At 47.5% G+C, this 16,710-nt stretch overlaps 1 protein-coding gene across 1 annotated transcript; it reads right to left on the reverse strand.

The window, feature by feature from the left end:
- Nucleotides 1–481: 481 nt before the first annotated feature.
- On the reverse strand, nt 482–16,704 carry TGFB3 (transforming growth factor beta 3). The gene is made up of 7 exons (XM_015629970.2): nt 16,112–16,704; nt 10,493–10,656; nt 9,086–9,215; nt 7,581–7,688; nt 6,625–6,796; nt 5,997–6,150; nt 482–3,663 (listed from the first exon to the last, which is right to left on the reverse strand). Exons 1-7 carry the CDS (start codon nt 16,593–16,595, stop codon nt 3,505–3,507), a joined length of 1,371 nt encoding a protein of 456 aa, XP_015485456.1. The 5' UTR covers nt 16,596–16,704; the 3' UTR covers nt 482–3,504.
- Between the last annotated feature and the right edge of the window lie 6 nt (nt 16,705–16,710).

Genomic DNA, 16,710 nt, shown 5'->3' on the forward strand with positions numbered 1-16,710 from the left:
GAGGAGTGGACAGCTATGTTTGTCTTTTATTACTTCTGGGCACGGTCCATCTTTCTGAGTGTACTGATGTCTCTTGGTTATATGGAAAGGTGAAACACCAAGCAGCATATCCCAGTTCACATGGTGGTAACAGGGATAGGCTTTATGTAAGTGCAGTGGGATTGCTAGAGACCATCCAATTCAAAGCCCAGGCAACAAAGACTCATTTAGACTGCAAAGACCATTCTTAGCTGAGGTAGAAGTGTAGATTCTGTACTCACTGAAGCAGTGTTCCTCTCAGAGTTCTACAGTGCACTACAGCCTGAAAAACAAGGTGTTCAAGTTTGGGTCTAGGCCTTTTGCATACTATAATCGTTTGCCACAGAGAAACAGGGGCTGCACAGATGGTTGGTTGATCATCTGTGTAGGATCTGCCTTATGGCTCTGCAGAATAGGGTTTTTTCACTCTTTCTAAACATTGATCTTTGTTAAAGAGACAAACTGTGCTGGCATTGTTTTAATCAGCTTTTGTTTGTTTCTGAAAACAACAAAAGGGAACTGTTGAGAGCTGTATTCAGTGTTGGCAATGAAGATCCCACTTTTTCTTTCCTATTGTCTTCTTCAATTTGCTAGCTAGTAACAGCAGAGTAACTGCCCTCTGCCTTCTCACAGGAGTATCCTGAAACATTTTGGTACACTTGCACCAGGAGTGTATTCAATCTGTTACTAAGTCCCATGTAGCTAGTATGTTGCTGAATTATAGTTAAAACACCCCTAGAAAAGTTATTTTAGTTTTAAGAAAATTAATTCAGAGCTTGTCTCACAAATCTAATTCTCAAATGTTGTTACTGAAATGGAAGGCTGAACAGAAAAGCAGCAACTGAAATGTGTTTGATTTCAAAAATTACTCTTCCCATGAGTGTACCTGTGTCTGTACTGGTTGGACACCCCAGGACTCTTCACCCCTATTTTCTGTTGCCATTTTGTCTCCTTTGCCAAGAGGCAAAAGGCTTGGTCTTTCTGCCACCCCTTCCTGTCACTGAGGGGCAGCAGTGAACAAGGGCTAGTAAGACAGTCCCATCTCAAGGGGCTGCCAGGGTTAATCCATGGGTGGTTCTGATGTGCTCCAAGTGCCACGCAGAACTTTGAGTGTGCAAGTGTTCTAGCTCAACCCTTTGCAGCTCCCCCTCCTTGCTTCCCCATTTATTAGCAAGGAAGCCCTTCAGTTGGATGGGGAGCAAAGCCAGCCCAGGGCTCGGGAGGAACAATGACCAAAGAACTTGCAGCTTGTAAACCAAAACCTCCCTTGAGGCTGCTACTAAAAGGAGATCAGAGAGAATTTCTATGCCAATAGGCATCTGGATTTCTCCCACACACACTCTTGTAGCTAGTAAATTCCTGGCCTATCTATCAGCATGGTGGTGTAGTCATAATGCATTTATTTGCTCCCTCCCTGGGCAGGTGGCAGGGAAGCCTGGGCATGGAGAGGTGCACAGGACACAGCAGTACTGTAGTGTGCAGGACTGATCAGCGCTTTCATCATCACACCAATCACACAGGTCAGGGAACCCCAGAGAGATGAAAAGCATAAAGCTCTGGGGAGTGCCTCTGTCAGGGCATGTGTGCCCTGTTCAGGTTGGCAGTCTGCCTCCTCTGTGCCACCCTTGCTAACCTGTATCTAGTTGGTGATGGTTCAGGAAGGGCTGTTTATGGTTTATTAAGACATTTGAGTTTACATGGTTTGGCAGCCTCACACAAGCTATATGGAAGCAGCCACTATTGTGAAGAGCTTGATGGAAGAGCTGGACTCTGATCTGACCATGGAGAGCCCTGGCTGCAAGTGATTAACCAGCTAAGTGTCATTTTACACTCAGTTGCTGGGGACCAGGAATTGATTGGGAGGAACCTCGGTGGTCTCTAGAACATGACTTTTAAGTAGCTGTGTTTTGACAAGTCAGAGACAGCCTCTGAATCTCATGTGGCATTCAGTACCAGAGCTTTTTACCTCTGGGGGTATCTATGGCTGCAAAAACCCATTTAACCCACTGATTTCTTGCCTGGGCAGCATCTGCAATCTTTTTTATGAGCATCAAATCAGTACATAAGAAGGGTGTGTTATTTACCTGGATGTACAGGTCTGTACTGGCAGACCATATGTATCTTCAAATGGACATATGACATTTGTCAGTGGTGGCAACTGCATTGCCGTGAATATTTAAACAGTATTGTTGAAAGTGTTTCATGTTTGAGGGGAGCTTTACATGAATCTATCAAAACCAGATGCCAGCGGTGATGTATATGTCTGAAGGACTAGGTTGGAACAGGGCACATTTACACCAGGTATACTTTAAGGGGAATAAGTAATTTCCATTTTGGGATTTTCTTGCTGACCTAAATTCTGTCTGTTCTTTTAAAGAAACATTTTGGAAAGGGTAAAAATTTTAGACTGAGTATGCCCCAGCAGTAGCAGTTTAAAACCAGCAAATCATCTAACCCTCCAACAAAAAACTTGCTTGTGAAAAAATTTGCATCTCCCCCCACCCCCCCCAAATATTTATTTTTTACAAAGTTTTTGAGATTACTATTTTTTAAGTCTTGGCAGGTGAGACCGAGTTTAGGTCATCATGCAGAACAGGTGCAGAACACCCCAAAGCACCTCACAAACTACAACAGACAAGAGGTCCTCAGGGTATATCACATCACAGATGAATAGGCCCAGTATTCAGGTACCCACAGATGCTCCTGCCCCGACCCCGAAACCATCTCTTAGAAACTGCAGGAAGGTAAAAGAGCTGAATGGAGACATCAGTCCCTCTGAAAATGGACTCAGCACCCTCTTTCCTTGTATTTGCCCACCCTTGGTAGGCTGACTGGGAGCCTTGCAGTTGGCATTTGGAACCCAAGAGCCAGTATCTGTCAACTGAACTTAGAGGTTTTGGTAGACACAGTTTCAGTTGCAGGACTCCTGGAGCACAGCTCTGAGGAACAAAAGTCTTAAGTGTATCTCTGAGCGCTTCTTCTCTTAGCAGCTTCCCTGCTTGGTGCATTTTCCTTCTTTAAGGAAACCTTCAAAGTTTCTTCCTACAGGGAAAACCTTTAATACTTCAGGCTAATGGGGAGGGCTGAGGTCTTAAGATAGCTAAAGCAAGAAAAGAAAACATCTCCCCTTTTCCATTCTCCCTTTCACCTGCTTTCTCATTCTCTTGCTTTCTCATCTCAACCACCCAGTATCAAGATACACAGCAGTTCTTCCACATTATCCTTTTCTTCCACACCAACTGTCCAGCCATTTTGGAGAGTGTGGCCTTTGTGTCACCAAAGCATTTCCTAGAAGGAACATTACACTGCCAAGACGACCAAGGAGTGTTCCAGAAGAAATCCCCAAGGGCTCCAGACTCTCAAGGTTTGGCACTTGGCCCTCAGTATGAGTAGTCTCTGACCCCCAATTCTCTTTGTGTTAGCCTGGGAGCAGGAAAGTGGGTGCTGACAGTTTTTTCCTTGGCTTTGGGTGGGCCAGGGGGCCTTTCAGCTGCACTTGCAGGATTTCACCACCATGTTGGAGAGCTGCTCCACTTTGGGGGTCCTCCCGACATAGTACAAGATAGTGAGTGGCTCCAGGTCCTGGGGAACACAGCAGGGTGAAGCAGATGCCTCAGGGTTCAGCGTGTTATATAAACCCAGCACCTGCAGGAACAAAGTAAATGTCGTGACAAGGTCAGGAATACACTTAAGTGGCTTGAGGACAGGAAGGGGCTGCCAAGTCAACAAGTCTCTAGGTGTTTGCACTATGCTCATCAGAAGGTATTTCCCTGAGATGAGTAATACTCCCCTGTCGCTTCCTGATCATGGCCTGCTTCTAAAGGTTCTCACCTGCCCTGGCCTGACTCTTAAGTGTATTTTGGGGTTTTTTTCTAATTGTAATGCCCTTGCTCTCTGTGACTGATGCCTAAGGGTTGAAGGAGTGCAAGCAGTTGTCTCCTTTCATCTCTAATTTGGTACAGCAGTGTGTCACAATTTTTGCTTTTAACAAGGTTGGGTGTAACCAGCCTGGGGCCATGCTGTCTTGGATTTTATTAAAGAATCCAGAAGAAAGAATATCCATGCTGCTCATTTCAACCAACATCTCCAGATAGCACTGGATGGATGCCAGTCCTCTCAAGTATCCACAATTCCCTCCCAGCTTTGAACTGTCTGATGCCTTCTCCCTCCACTCTATCCTCCAAGTCATTACACTATAATACTGGAGCCAGAACAGTGTCCTGTGGGACCTCACGGGATTCTTCCTCCCAGCTGGCCTCAGCCCACAGATGACTATACACTACAGCCATGTAACCACTACAGAACAGTTGCCACATTTCTTGCCAGGGTGACCACTTCTCAGCAGTAAGCATGATCTCACCTGCTCTAGTGTGGTCTCTTCAGTGCTTATCTGATATAAATGACAGGGTCTGGCACATCGTATTTTATGAGATGACAGATGCCAAGGATACATCCTGTTCTATCATCCAAATCCATGTAATCACTATTGTTGTGGTAGAAACTCTGGGATCCTAAGCAAAGTACCCCTGGCTGTACCACAGGGTATCATGCTCTGGGGCCACTACTCAACAGCAAGTTAAACAGACTGGTGAGAAGTTTTCTTTTCATCATGTCTTTCCTAAGTGGCTGGCAAGCTGTCAGCAGCTATATTGTTCTAAAGTTTTCTTTGATCACTTCACTGACCTTAACGCTTGCTCATTTCCTTTCTTGCTTAAGATCATTACGAGTCATTCTAAAGTCTCCTTTCTCTCACACTGATTCAGTCCAGTTACCTTCTGGAGAGCTTCTCAGGACAACCAGATGGTAAAGCTACATGCCCATTACTCTTTCAAAGCTGTTCATTCCCTTGCTTTGTCTTGTGCTTACTGCCCAGCATCTGTTCACTTCTTCATTCCCACAGATCAGCTGTTCCCACTGATATTAGTCCTTGAGCTTCAGTGAACCTTACTGCTATGCAGACTGTCAAGAAGTTAAGAAAATGTTAGCATCTCTTCTGAAATACCATCTTTATCTAGTTATTTGTTCTTCAGCTGAATCTACTTTTCCCAGTAGCTTTTTTTAGTGAAATCTGAAGTCAATTTCCTAGTGAGATGTTGCATTATCTGGATTGCTGCCTTTTGTCTTTTGTGGACAGAAGCACAGGATTTTCCCCTGCTTCAGCAGTGGACTGTCTGATCCTTAATGTTTTCCTCTTGATACTTTTCCCATGCCTGTGCTATTCTATTACCTTTTTTTATTTCCGCTCTAGCCAGGCTTAGACTGTATTCTTTCCAAAGACTGACCAGAGGTTATGTCTATAAGTTACCTAAGGACGTTTGCTTTCTGCCAAGTTTTCACTCAAATATCTTATTGCCTAGTAGCTTCCTCCCTGCTGTAGGTCAGGTAGGATTTATGCATATTTATCCTGGAAAGGATACCTGTGAGAAAGGAGATCTTACTGAATGGCTGTGTTCTTCTGGAAATGGACATGGATTTCCCTGCACTTTTGAGTTATAGCTGCCCTTTCAGGAGCAGATGGCAGGCACATGCTATTGCACAACAGTTTTTCATGACAACCTGGCACAGAGTGTAGAAAAATCCTCTGTCCAGTGCAAACTGCAGGAGAAATTCAGGAAGAAGAAAATTACCAGAACTGATGTTTGATGTGAACAATTCAGTTAATACTATGGCCATGGCCAAGCAAGTACCCTAAAACCATCAGTCCTGCTGTTTCACATCTTATCCAAGAGACAACAGCATCTTTCTCCTCAAGATTTGCCCAAAAGCAGATTCAGTACTGACTCCAAAGCAAGCATATTTTCCCTGCTGAGCCACCCAGGCTTTTTTCTGCAGTTTCCTTGGAATGTTTTTCACAAATATTGATCTGAACTGCTTATGCTGCTTTGAAAAGACTGGATATTGATCAGACTTAGGAGAAAGGGGCAATCACAGACAAAAGCCGGATCACAGACACAGGCAGGATAATATACTGGATGTACCGTGCTGTGAGTGGTGTCTGCGCTGCGAAGGTACGGACAAGGGCCTGAACAAAAGTTAGCAAAGTAGCCCTTGGGCTCATGGACCCATTTCCAGCCAAGGTCCTGTCGGAAGTCAATGTACAGAGGACGCACGCAGCAGTTCTCCTCCAGGTTCCTGAAACACAGTAGTGAAACACAGTGAATCAAAACGGGGGGCCTTGCATGCAGTTGCAAGATGCAGCTTCCTGAGCAGGACTCGTACCAGCAGTGCTGGTGGGACATGGTGGCTGCGTGTGCCAAGTGCCAGGAGTGGCGCAGCCAGGCAGCAGTGGCAGCTCAGCAGCCAGGCACTGCTCGTGCTGCTGGCAGGAGCCTTTCCCACCACCCCTGCGAGGCAGCACCCGGCTGCTCCAGCAGCTGGCACGGGGCTGCTGCCCTGCCCAGCCTGTGTTCCGGGAAGGTGCTCGTGCGTCTCTTTGAACCACTGGCTCTGCCAGAAGCACGCAGCACCTCAGCTGATCTAGCCAGTGGCCCTTCTGGCACCATGGTGACCCACAACCCCCTTGGAGGGCTTTGCCTTAACCGGTGGCATGGAGTCTCGCCAGGCCTGCCCACCTCAGGCATAGATCCAAGCAGGTTTCTCACTTACCGGAAACAGTAGTTGGTATCCAGGGCCCGTTTCTTTCTTTGGCTTCCCAAAACAGGGCTCTCCAGTCGATGTGGCGGTAACATCATCAAGATGAGGTGGGGATTATGCAAGTCTTTCTGCTTTTTCAGGCGTCCCAAGTCCCCACGGCCATAGTCATCCTCACTGTCAATGCCTTCAGAAAAACAGGATCCACAGAGAAGAAATCAGCATGGAAGTGGAGGATGCAACAAGACATTTCAATAAGTTTAACACTCTCATGCTTACTCTTGAACCAGGTTCAGACACCATATCTACTTCTTCCCTCACAGAGACCCCCTTATTTCTGGTGAATTTGCCAGTTGCAGGCCTGAAATAGAGGCTTATTGGCCACCTGTTTTACCATTTGCAAACTGCTGGTGGGGCCATTAATCCATCCCACTCACTCCTGGCATCAGTCCCAGGATAGGCAGGAAGATGAATGGCTTAAAGAAGATGTCAGATAATTGGCACTCTGCAGAACAGCCTCAGAAATGGAGCCTGTGGGGGCCAGTGGCTGCTGCCCAAGGCTGCAAGCCAGGAGGTTTCTAGTTCTTAGGCCAGCCAAGCCACTGACTCTCTGAGCCACCTCACACAGGATGCCTAACTTCCTTGTGTTTCAGTCAACCTAACTGGAAAGTAGAGGCTCTGTGGAAATCTGAGAAGGCATGAAGCTGAACTTCCCAGAGAGACGCTGAAATATAAAAATACTCCTTTCTGCAGGCACTCATACAAACCCACCCAGCCTGTCCTTACTTCTTTTTGTAACCTATGTGTATAGTGGATATACCCATATAATGAATACACAAACCCAGATGTGTATGTTTTAAGGGACAAATGTTACACAATGTGACGTGCTTGAATACACAAAGCAAGACCTCATTATATGGCTTGAGGCTCTCCCTTCCCCAACAGCCTCCCCTAACCCAGCTCTTTATCACCTTTGAACTTGATCTCCAGGACTTCATGCAGATTCTCCAAGATGTCCCCATTGGGCTGAAAAGTATGGCAAGGACAGTGTATGCTAATTTCCAGACCAAGGTTGGACTCTGCAAAGAAGATGACTCTGTGAGAAACAGCCTTTCTCAGCTGGGACAGCTCCTGGCATAAGGAAGTTTTAAGGAAGTTTTACACATGCTGTGCTAACTCCTAGACAATGGGTTGGTTTCAAAGTCAGGGATGTTAACAGAGTTGAGGAACAGATGCTCCTTGGGGAGAATAGGAAGAAAAATCCACTAGCTTCACCTTTGCCAAAAGCCTTGCTCTAGCTAAAGGGAACTTTCTGGAGAGGTAAGAAGGGTGCTTCTTGTTACTTTTTTTAGACTGTTTTTTTAAATCGGTCTTGCCATCCTCAGTACCTATCATTTGCCTTCTGCTTAGTGTCTGAAGAAGAAATCTGAAAATAAGCAAGTTGGATATGGACAAGTAATTTTACTGGAAGCATTTTTCTCAGCAGCTGCAACCTTCTGTTTTGTTGAACTGCTAGCAGTCTAAGTCACACAGACTTTCCAGAGGCAAATCTACTTTCATAATAACTTCCTGGACCAGTCATGCTGTGTGGGCCTGACTACAGGAACATAAGACTCTTATGAAAGCTCCTTTTTTATGCTGTGCCATGAATTAAAACATCTGGCTTCCTGGGGCATTGACAAGGTGCCTAGCACCATTTTTCCTCGGCACTATATATACTCTGTGATGTCTTGTCAGCTAGTGTGCTGCAGTTCCAGCTCTGAACTTCAGCCATCAGGATACAATGTAGATTGCTTGAAATAGGAGGAGCCTGCAGGCTCACAGCTTACCCTTCCAGGGAGCAGCTGCTTGCCAGTACCTGCATTCCAATCTTCAGTGGCACCTAGCTTCTATCTGTGAGGCCAATCCAGCCATGAGTCACGATGCCTTATGCTCCAGCTGTGAATGGGGTCAGTGTTCTTGCTGGGAACTGCCCCATAACTATCTGTTGGGCTGTCCAGCAGTAGCAGAGGTATGTTCTCTGCAGTGTTAAAGCCTCCATCTGTCTAGGTGTGTCAGCCTCTGGTATTTCCTCACCTTTATACCTGACAAGCTGTACACAGCTAAATAAACTAGGATCCTTGCTGCTTTTTCCCATACTACATTTGCTTTAATTCGCATGAAAATTGAAGCAAAGCATTTGTCATTTTCTATGATCACTTAGAGGGGTCCCCTCTGAGCTTAGTTGTAAAGAATTTCTTCCAGGGAGCGAATCCTTGTTCTGACTCAGCCCACAGAGCTACATGGTGGGGCCTCCAGGATAGAGCCAGGAATCTAGCAAATGTCACACATTGAGGAAGCTTTCTGGAGGAAGGCTTGTCCTCACACTGAAAGAACCTGTCCTCTCTGTGAACAAGGGCAGCAGAAAGATACTTCTGTGAACATTGATCTCCATTTCTATGGATGCCTTGACACCCAGCCCAGATAAGACCCCTACCTCTGTGCAGAAGCCACTCACGCACGGTCTCAGTGACATCGAAGGACAGCCACTCAGGAGAGCCTCGTGTCTGCACGTTCCTGCCACTGAGGTACCGCTGCTTCGCTATGTGCTCATCTGGCCGGAGGATCTGTGTCAGAAGGAGTGGTAGAAAAAATCAGCCAGTGCCATGCAGAAGGAAGGAATAGCCTTCAGTCTTTTTTCTCTCACAACTTGCTAAAATCTAATATAGAAGGTTAAGTCTTGGCAAGTGAGACACCAGGAATACCCTGGGTCAGGTGAGAAGGACATGCTTCACAACCAGCTTGAACTCCAGAGATCTACACCATGCTTATTTCTCTGTCCTAAGCAGCCCACCTCTCTCAGTTCAGAGTTGTTTTGGGGGCACACATATAGAGGCAGAAGCACACAGCAGTTCATTTAATGAATAGATTTGTTTTTGTATACACCTGTGGAACATGGATCTGGACTTAAGAGTAGAACCACCAGTGGTACATACAGCATCTTGCCACAAGTGACCTCCCCAGGAAGCCAATTTTTTGAGTTCTCACTGTGTCCTACGCTCTTCAACTTTTGTCAAAACACACCAGGGCTGTTCAGGTTTGGAGACCTCTGCCTCTGCTCTGACATCTCGTCCCACTTCCAGACAGACAACCACAGCATATTCAAGGTGTTCCTTCCTGCAGATGCCAGGCTGACTCCACAGACCACTGAACCTATGGAGAAGCTCTGAGATCATCTCCTTGTCACTTGTGTCATCTGGTGGAGAATTGCTCTGACCTTTGATGCTGGATTCCACAAAGTCCTCAAGAACTACCATCCAAAGACAATTTTAGCTGCACTCTTACGGAAAAGTGGACAGACATGAGCCTGTGGGAGTGTGCTGCTAAGCTGAGATGCTAAGCTGTATCATGAGGTGGTCCAGTTCAGCCTATTGCCACTTCCAAGCATGAACCAGATCTTATTCTGTCAGTCCCTAAATTCAAAGAAAACTCCAGATAAGTATCTGGATTGTGCTTCTGGGGAGCTGCTGCTGAAAGGAACATTGAAAGCAAGCACTGTTTTTCTAGTAAATCAATGACAAGACAGAGAGCTCCATCCATTGGATTAGTACCAATTGTACTGCAACAGTCAAAGGCATCAAACTGCCAAGGGTCCTACACATGATATGACATGGGCCAGAGCTGCTCCACTGATGAGGGGCTCCCCTTCCAAGTGGGAGAATGCAGCACCACATTGTAAAAGGAAAGGAAGGTGACTGTATCACTGCGTATGGTGGAAGAAGCCTGGATTACAACATGCACTTTCTTCTCTTTTCTATGGCTCTGCATGTACCAGTTGAGGCAACCATTAAGGAGTCAAGCTATTCTGGGCTCAGACACTGGGGAAGGTGATAAGAACACTCACCTGGAAGAGCTCAATGCGCTGCTCACTGCGTTTGGAGCTTGGATTGGGCACGCGCAGCACCCGAAACTCAGCCCGGAATAGGTTGGTGCTGTTCTTCTCTGCTGATGACACATTAAAGCGGAACACATTGGAGGTGACACCTTTTGGACAAATGCCCAACTCGTCTAGGAGAAAGAAACATAGAAACACTGAGAACCACATCTCTGAGGGGCGGGATCTCAAATAAATATTATTTGAGAAAGAGCTTTCCAGTAGAGACTTGTCATTCAAACAACTTCCAATTCAAACATCTTGCAAAAATCTTGCAAACCTGTGAAACATGGCTATCTAGCTCAAGATAACACAGGATGAATTCACCCAAATTTGGTTTACATTGCAACATTTTGAAAACATTCCCACTACTGCCATCATTATTTCAATACCACAAGATGAAGGATCAGTAGAGATCAACCCCAGTATGTTTATTACTATGTCTTCCAACTCTGCTCATCAAATGTTGCTAATACTCATGAGTTGGCTGCATCCAAGATGACAATCCCAGACCAGGCAATGGGACAACCTCACAGTTAGTGGGGGCTACTCTCAACAGCTAGGATGCTGTTATTCTGCTCATGATGGAGACATGAAGCCACATATGAAGTGATGCCATTACTGCTGAATCTTAGATTTACAAATCATGACATTGCCTCCTAGAATGGAAGCCACCCAGTGTCAAAAAACTCAAAGCATGAGGTGTCAAGGACTCTTTAAGGCAGTGATTATCCAATGTGTACTGAAACAACTGGGGTTTAAAATCGATTCTCAGTCATGAACTGGAGAAGGAATTCATGAATAGTACTGAGCCTGTGGAGATCACACACATGGGCAAGAAATAATACAGCAATTTTCTGCTTCCATGTGTGTCTGCTGAACAGAAAAACTCATTTCATAGATGCCTCAAAATAGAGGAGGTAAAACCTTTAAGGTCCAAAACAGAGTCCTCAAGAACAAGTAACACTCTTGTTGAAGGGACCATTTTGGTCTCATGGAAGTCTGTTGTTGCTGTCATTTCTCTCCTATTGACCTCGTTAGCCTTCAAAGCTCTAGCCTTGAAGGAAGCTCATGGAAGCTTCCTGCAGACAGGAAACAGAAGTTCCTGCTCTATGTCCACATGCAGGCTTGTTTGCAGCCCTGCAGAGCCTCTCAGATGACCTCTGACTGTTGTCCAATGCAGCAGGACGCTCTTATATCTGCTGATATTTAAGTTGCTTCTAAACAAACACATGGAAAGAAAAACTATCAAAAGAGAAGAGAGAAGCTATCAAAAGAGAAAAGAGAAAGAAAAACTTCTGCTCCCAGACTACATGGTTCCAGCCTGTGACAAATAGGCTAGAAGCCCTAACTGGAACAACCTTCAAGTTACATTCCTGAAGTCCTGCAGACCCTTCTTTTGATCCCACCATCACTATCTCCCCAGAGAAACAGCTTCTGAAAATGGAATAGTGTTAAACAGCACCTGAGTGCAGAGGTCCACCTCCCATGCCAAATTCTGGTTTCAGCAACAGTGATGTATACTCATGCCAACAGAGATGAAAGTCCTCCTCTTGTGCTACACACAAATTCAGCAAGTAGGACCCTGCCAGTTTTCAAAGATGTGTTTTTAGGGTGTTGAAATTTTACTCAATAAGCTAACAACCAGATGCTGACATTGGGCTTTAATTGGAGGAGTTTTTGTCATTAGTACTACTGAACAGAAGAGCATTCCCATACTAGTCTCCAGCTGTTACTGAAGAGGTTCATGAATCCCATGAGGCCAGACCCCACTGCAGGCATGAGCTGGCCTGCTCAGCCCAAAAACGCTGCCACACAAAGAGTACCCCTGCCACACACAAACACCTACTGTGGGGACTCCAGCCTTGTGACCAATTCAAGGTTTGATGCTGCAGAAAAGCCCAGCAAAAACCCAAGTTCTCATTAAGTGCCCAAAGACATCTTCCTAGCTAAAGTCTAACACTGGTTACTCTTCTGTGTCCTAAATGTAGGCAGATAGGTTTCAATAGCTCCTGAAGCTGCTTTGCATGCCTATCCCTATTAATAGTGCTGTTAACAACCTGCCCTTTCATTTCAGACCTGACTGCCTGGCTGTAAGGGGTGTCCCAATTATCATCAGAAAAGCATTTTTGCATCAGACCACTGGTCAGTCTAGCTCAGTATGTTTCCAACAGCAGTGCTTTATCTCATAATCTATTTAGAGGCTGCAGATATGGTCCTACAGCACAGATTGATGAGAGATAACTAATGTGTTATCATCACCTTAATGTTTTTGGCTAAATTAGACAGCCATGGTGGTAAGACATTACATCAATTGTATTTCACCTGCTGTGAAAGAAAGCAAGCCACATGCTTTCTACTGACTTCACCTTCAAGATGCTGGGCTTGGGAGACCTTCCCAGTGAAAACAGTAATAACTCTTTTCCCTTCCTTTAAAGCTTCATGTTCTCTTTGTACCTTGGGAACAAGCCCTCTGTGATGCTGAAATGGAGCTGTGTTGTGTGTTTCACTCTAAGCCCTGTGAGGCTGGAGCCTGTTTCTCATAGCACGGGGTTCAGGATAGAAGCCTCACTCCCAGGAAACTTGACAGCTTTGGGGCAAAGTACTTTTTTGCAAGAGGTCACAGGCAAAGGGAGCAAGGGGATTTTTCAGGGAATTTGGTCCAGACCCAGCTGAGATGTGTTAATCACACTGGAATCCAGATCTGTTCACCACCAGCACAGAACAAAGCCTGGAGGCAACAGGTTCTCCCAGTCCACAACTCTCAGTGGCAATAACCAAGCCTGAAGACCATGAATCAGTGACACCCTGTGCACCCACGCCAGACTATGTCTGCTGTGACATATCCTCACAACATGAGGACCCTGCTGTTACTGTGCAGTTGACAGCCCAGGGCTGTTCACTGCACCAATGATGAGACCAGTAGTCTCTCTATGTAGATAATGTGATAGAGAGCAGGTTCTTTTGGGAGCTTCCACCTTCCTACCGCTGCTCTGAGTGAGATGCAGGCTCACCACATGCTGCTAGATCCAGCAGAAAAAGCTGTTGTTTCCGGCAAGCTCCAGGAAGGCTGATGGCTGTGCAGTTCAAGTTTGATGAGAAGGAAGGATAGGCTGTGAGCAAGTATTGCCTCACTCTCTATTATACCCCTGAATCACCAAGGTGTTTCATGCCAAAGCTGCATAAGCTTAGAGAAAGAAGTTGATCCATCTGGAACTCTGCAGGTGGCAGGTTTGGAGGGAATAGATGCTTGGCCCTAGTGACCCATGACTTTAATTGCCTTGTCTCTCAAGCTGCCTTGGAAAATGGCATCTGTTTTTCCTTCAGGAAGATAAGCAAAAAGCTATTTGCAGGACTGTTGCAGATGCTTCCCAAGCTTGAACATAACCAAGTCAGTAGTTAAGGGGGTCTGATCCACCTGAGTTTTATGAGATCCCTGAAGTGAATGGGTGGTCAAAAATGAGTTATTCTCTGAAAGAAAAACACTTTTAATCCAGGCAGTGTACCTGTGAGGCACAGGGGAAAAGACCATGCTGTGAGTCACCAGGCAGCTCAGAGAAGGAATGGAGAACTTGGCTCTCCTCCCTGCTCTTTTTGCTCATCAGATCTCCACACTTTTGAGCCTTGCATCTTTGAAAAGGATGGGTTCTATGAGCCAATATGACACTTGACTGATAGTCTGGGGCTAGAACAGTTTGTGTGAGTGTGGACACATTTCAGACTTGTCTGTATCATCACTGCAGTTCCTTCAATGGAGTAGTCCTCCCCTTCCCCTCCACCCCCCCAGGAGACTGGCTTTGGCTCAGAGCATGCTCTATGCTCTTAGATCACCACCTGGCACAGTGACAGAGTCATGGGAAAGTTGAACACCAGCCACTTCGGAAGATGTGGGGCCAAATTCAGCCGTGGTGTAAGCGATGAAACTCCCCAGGTTTCAAAAAGAGTGTGTCTCTTGCCACCACAATCTGTCTAGTCTCCCCCAGTGTGACCAAATTACAGTCCCCTCTTTCTCTGGGTGGTGGTATCTACACTGCCCACTCCCAGAAATTTAATCACAGCACTACTTGGTCTTTTGAACCCACTGCCCCAGTGTCCTATAGGGACATGGGTCAGGATCATTCATTTCTACAGGAATTCTCCCAAAGCCACAAACCCTGGTCATCACTCATTTTCATGCACTGTTTCTTCATTCCACTTTCTCCTCAATTTTAGCCAAATCCACACCCCTAACTTTGTTTGCCACTGTTGTGCTTTGTTTTCCCCATTTCCTTTCCCCCTGCACTATTTTGAAGACACCTGGTTTTCCCATATAAGTTTATAATTTCACAAATGACACTTCAGTAGGTCAAAAATGCTGAAATACAAGTAACCTTTGCCCTTTCTGTTCCTAGAATCTCAGTGTCTCCTGAGCTAAGAGCTGATCACATAACCATATGGAATGCAGTCTGCTAGATATTAAATAAAATTTGTTGCATTACCACATTGTAGCTTATTCCAGCTCATCATATGTCAAGATTAACATAAACCTGGCAGAGTAACTGCATTCTGAAACTGCCTGCACCAAGTCACAGCTCCTCCCCAGAACTGCTGGTGTTCAAATCTTGTCCCCAGGACGGCACAACATCACAGGAGAACACCCTGGATAGTGGTATGACTGCATTTTCCAATTCCAAGGGATCCTAAACAAACCAAAATGACTGCTTGTGCCTACATGTGCTCAGCATCTGCAGTCTGCTTTCGGTTCATGTCTGCTCAGTCTCTGTCTTTGTATCTGCTCAGCTTCTGCACCTGAATTTGTTTAGTGTCCACATCTGGGCCTGCTCATCATCTGCTCCACACCTGCTCAACATCTGTCATGTTTCCTCAGTGCTTGTGTTGCCGTGAGGGTCCATTCGGCATCACTGTCAGCTTTACACCTGCTCAGCATCCCTGTTGTCTTCTGCTTGTTCTCTGAACGCTCACACTATCTGACTAACACCTTCATCAGTGTCCTCCAAGCAGGAGTCTCTTCAGCAAGTGCCTCTCCACCTTCTCTACTGCGGGCGCCGGTGCTGCACGGACCGGACAGTTGCCTGTATCTCTGCGGCAGGCACTGGAGCTTCAGCAGGGAGGAGACCTTCTACCTGCAGACACCCAAACACCAGACCTGCGCCGTCTCCCAGCCCGGTGCGCAGCATTCGCCCCGCCACCCGCACGGCTTCCCCTCCCCGCCTTGTCCTGATGTCAAGGCTCTAGGCATGGATTTCTAGGCACGGGCTTGGCTCGCTGCTGCCGGCCGGGGCCTGGGCCGATGCGGCTCCCGGACCCTGCCACCCACCGTCCCCACTGCCGGCCAAGCCCCGCGCCGTCCCGCTGCCGGTCCGAACGTCCCCGAGAGCCCCGCGGCTCCCGCTCACCTCCGTAGCCGAGCGCGGCCAGGCGGAGACGCGCCCCCCGCCCGCCTCCGCCCCGCCAGGGAAGCGGCCCCTTCCGCGGGGGCCCGGCGCCCCTCGGCCCCGGCCGGCTGCCCCTCCCCCGCGCCCGGCATCCCGGGCAGTCTGCCCCGTGGGCGCGGCACCCCGACCGGCACGGGGGGAGCCCCGCACTTACTGTGCTCGGGGAGGCCCTGGATCATGTCAAATTTATGAATCTCTTTGGCATAGTATTCGGACTCGGTGTTGTCCTGAGAGCAGCTCTCTTCCTTCTCCTCCTCCATCTCCTCCAGCAGCTCCCGAGTGCTGTTGTAGAGGGCCAGGATCTGGTAGGGCACATGGGCTGGTCCCACGGTCTCCGGGGGACTGGTGAGCCGCAGCTTGCTCAGGATCTGCCCTCGGATGGCCTCTACCCTCTTCTTCTTGATGTGGTCCAGGTCCAAGGTGGTGCAGGAGGACAGCGAGAGGCTCACGGTAGCAAAGCTCAGCAGGGAGAGCAGTACCAGAGCCCTTTGCACGTACATCTTCATGTGCGAGGGGGCGGCGGCGGGGGCCTCCGGGAGAGACCCCCGAGCGGCGGCGAGAGGGCGCGGGGGACTGGGCGGTGTGCTGGCGGCAGCCTCCCCAGAACCCGCAGGCTGAGGCTTGGCGAGGAGGTGCATGAACTCACTGCGCCGTGCGCGACTCAGGACTTCCAGGAAGAGCTGGCAGCGCTCCGCAAGGAGAAGCGGCAGGCGCCGTGCCTCGCCGGGCCGCGCTCCTTCCCCATGCGCCGCC

The sequence above is a fragment of the Parus major genome, chromosome 5 (genome assembly GCF_001522545.3).
Source record: "Parus major isolate Abel chromosome 5, Parus_major1.1, whole genome shotgun sequence".
NCBI classification, from domain to species: Eukaryota; Metazoa; Chordata; class Aves; order Passeriformes; family Paridae; genus Parus; species Parus major.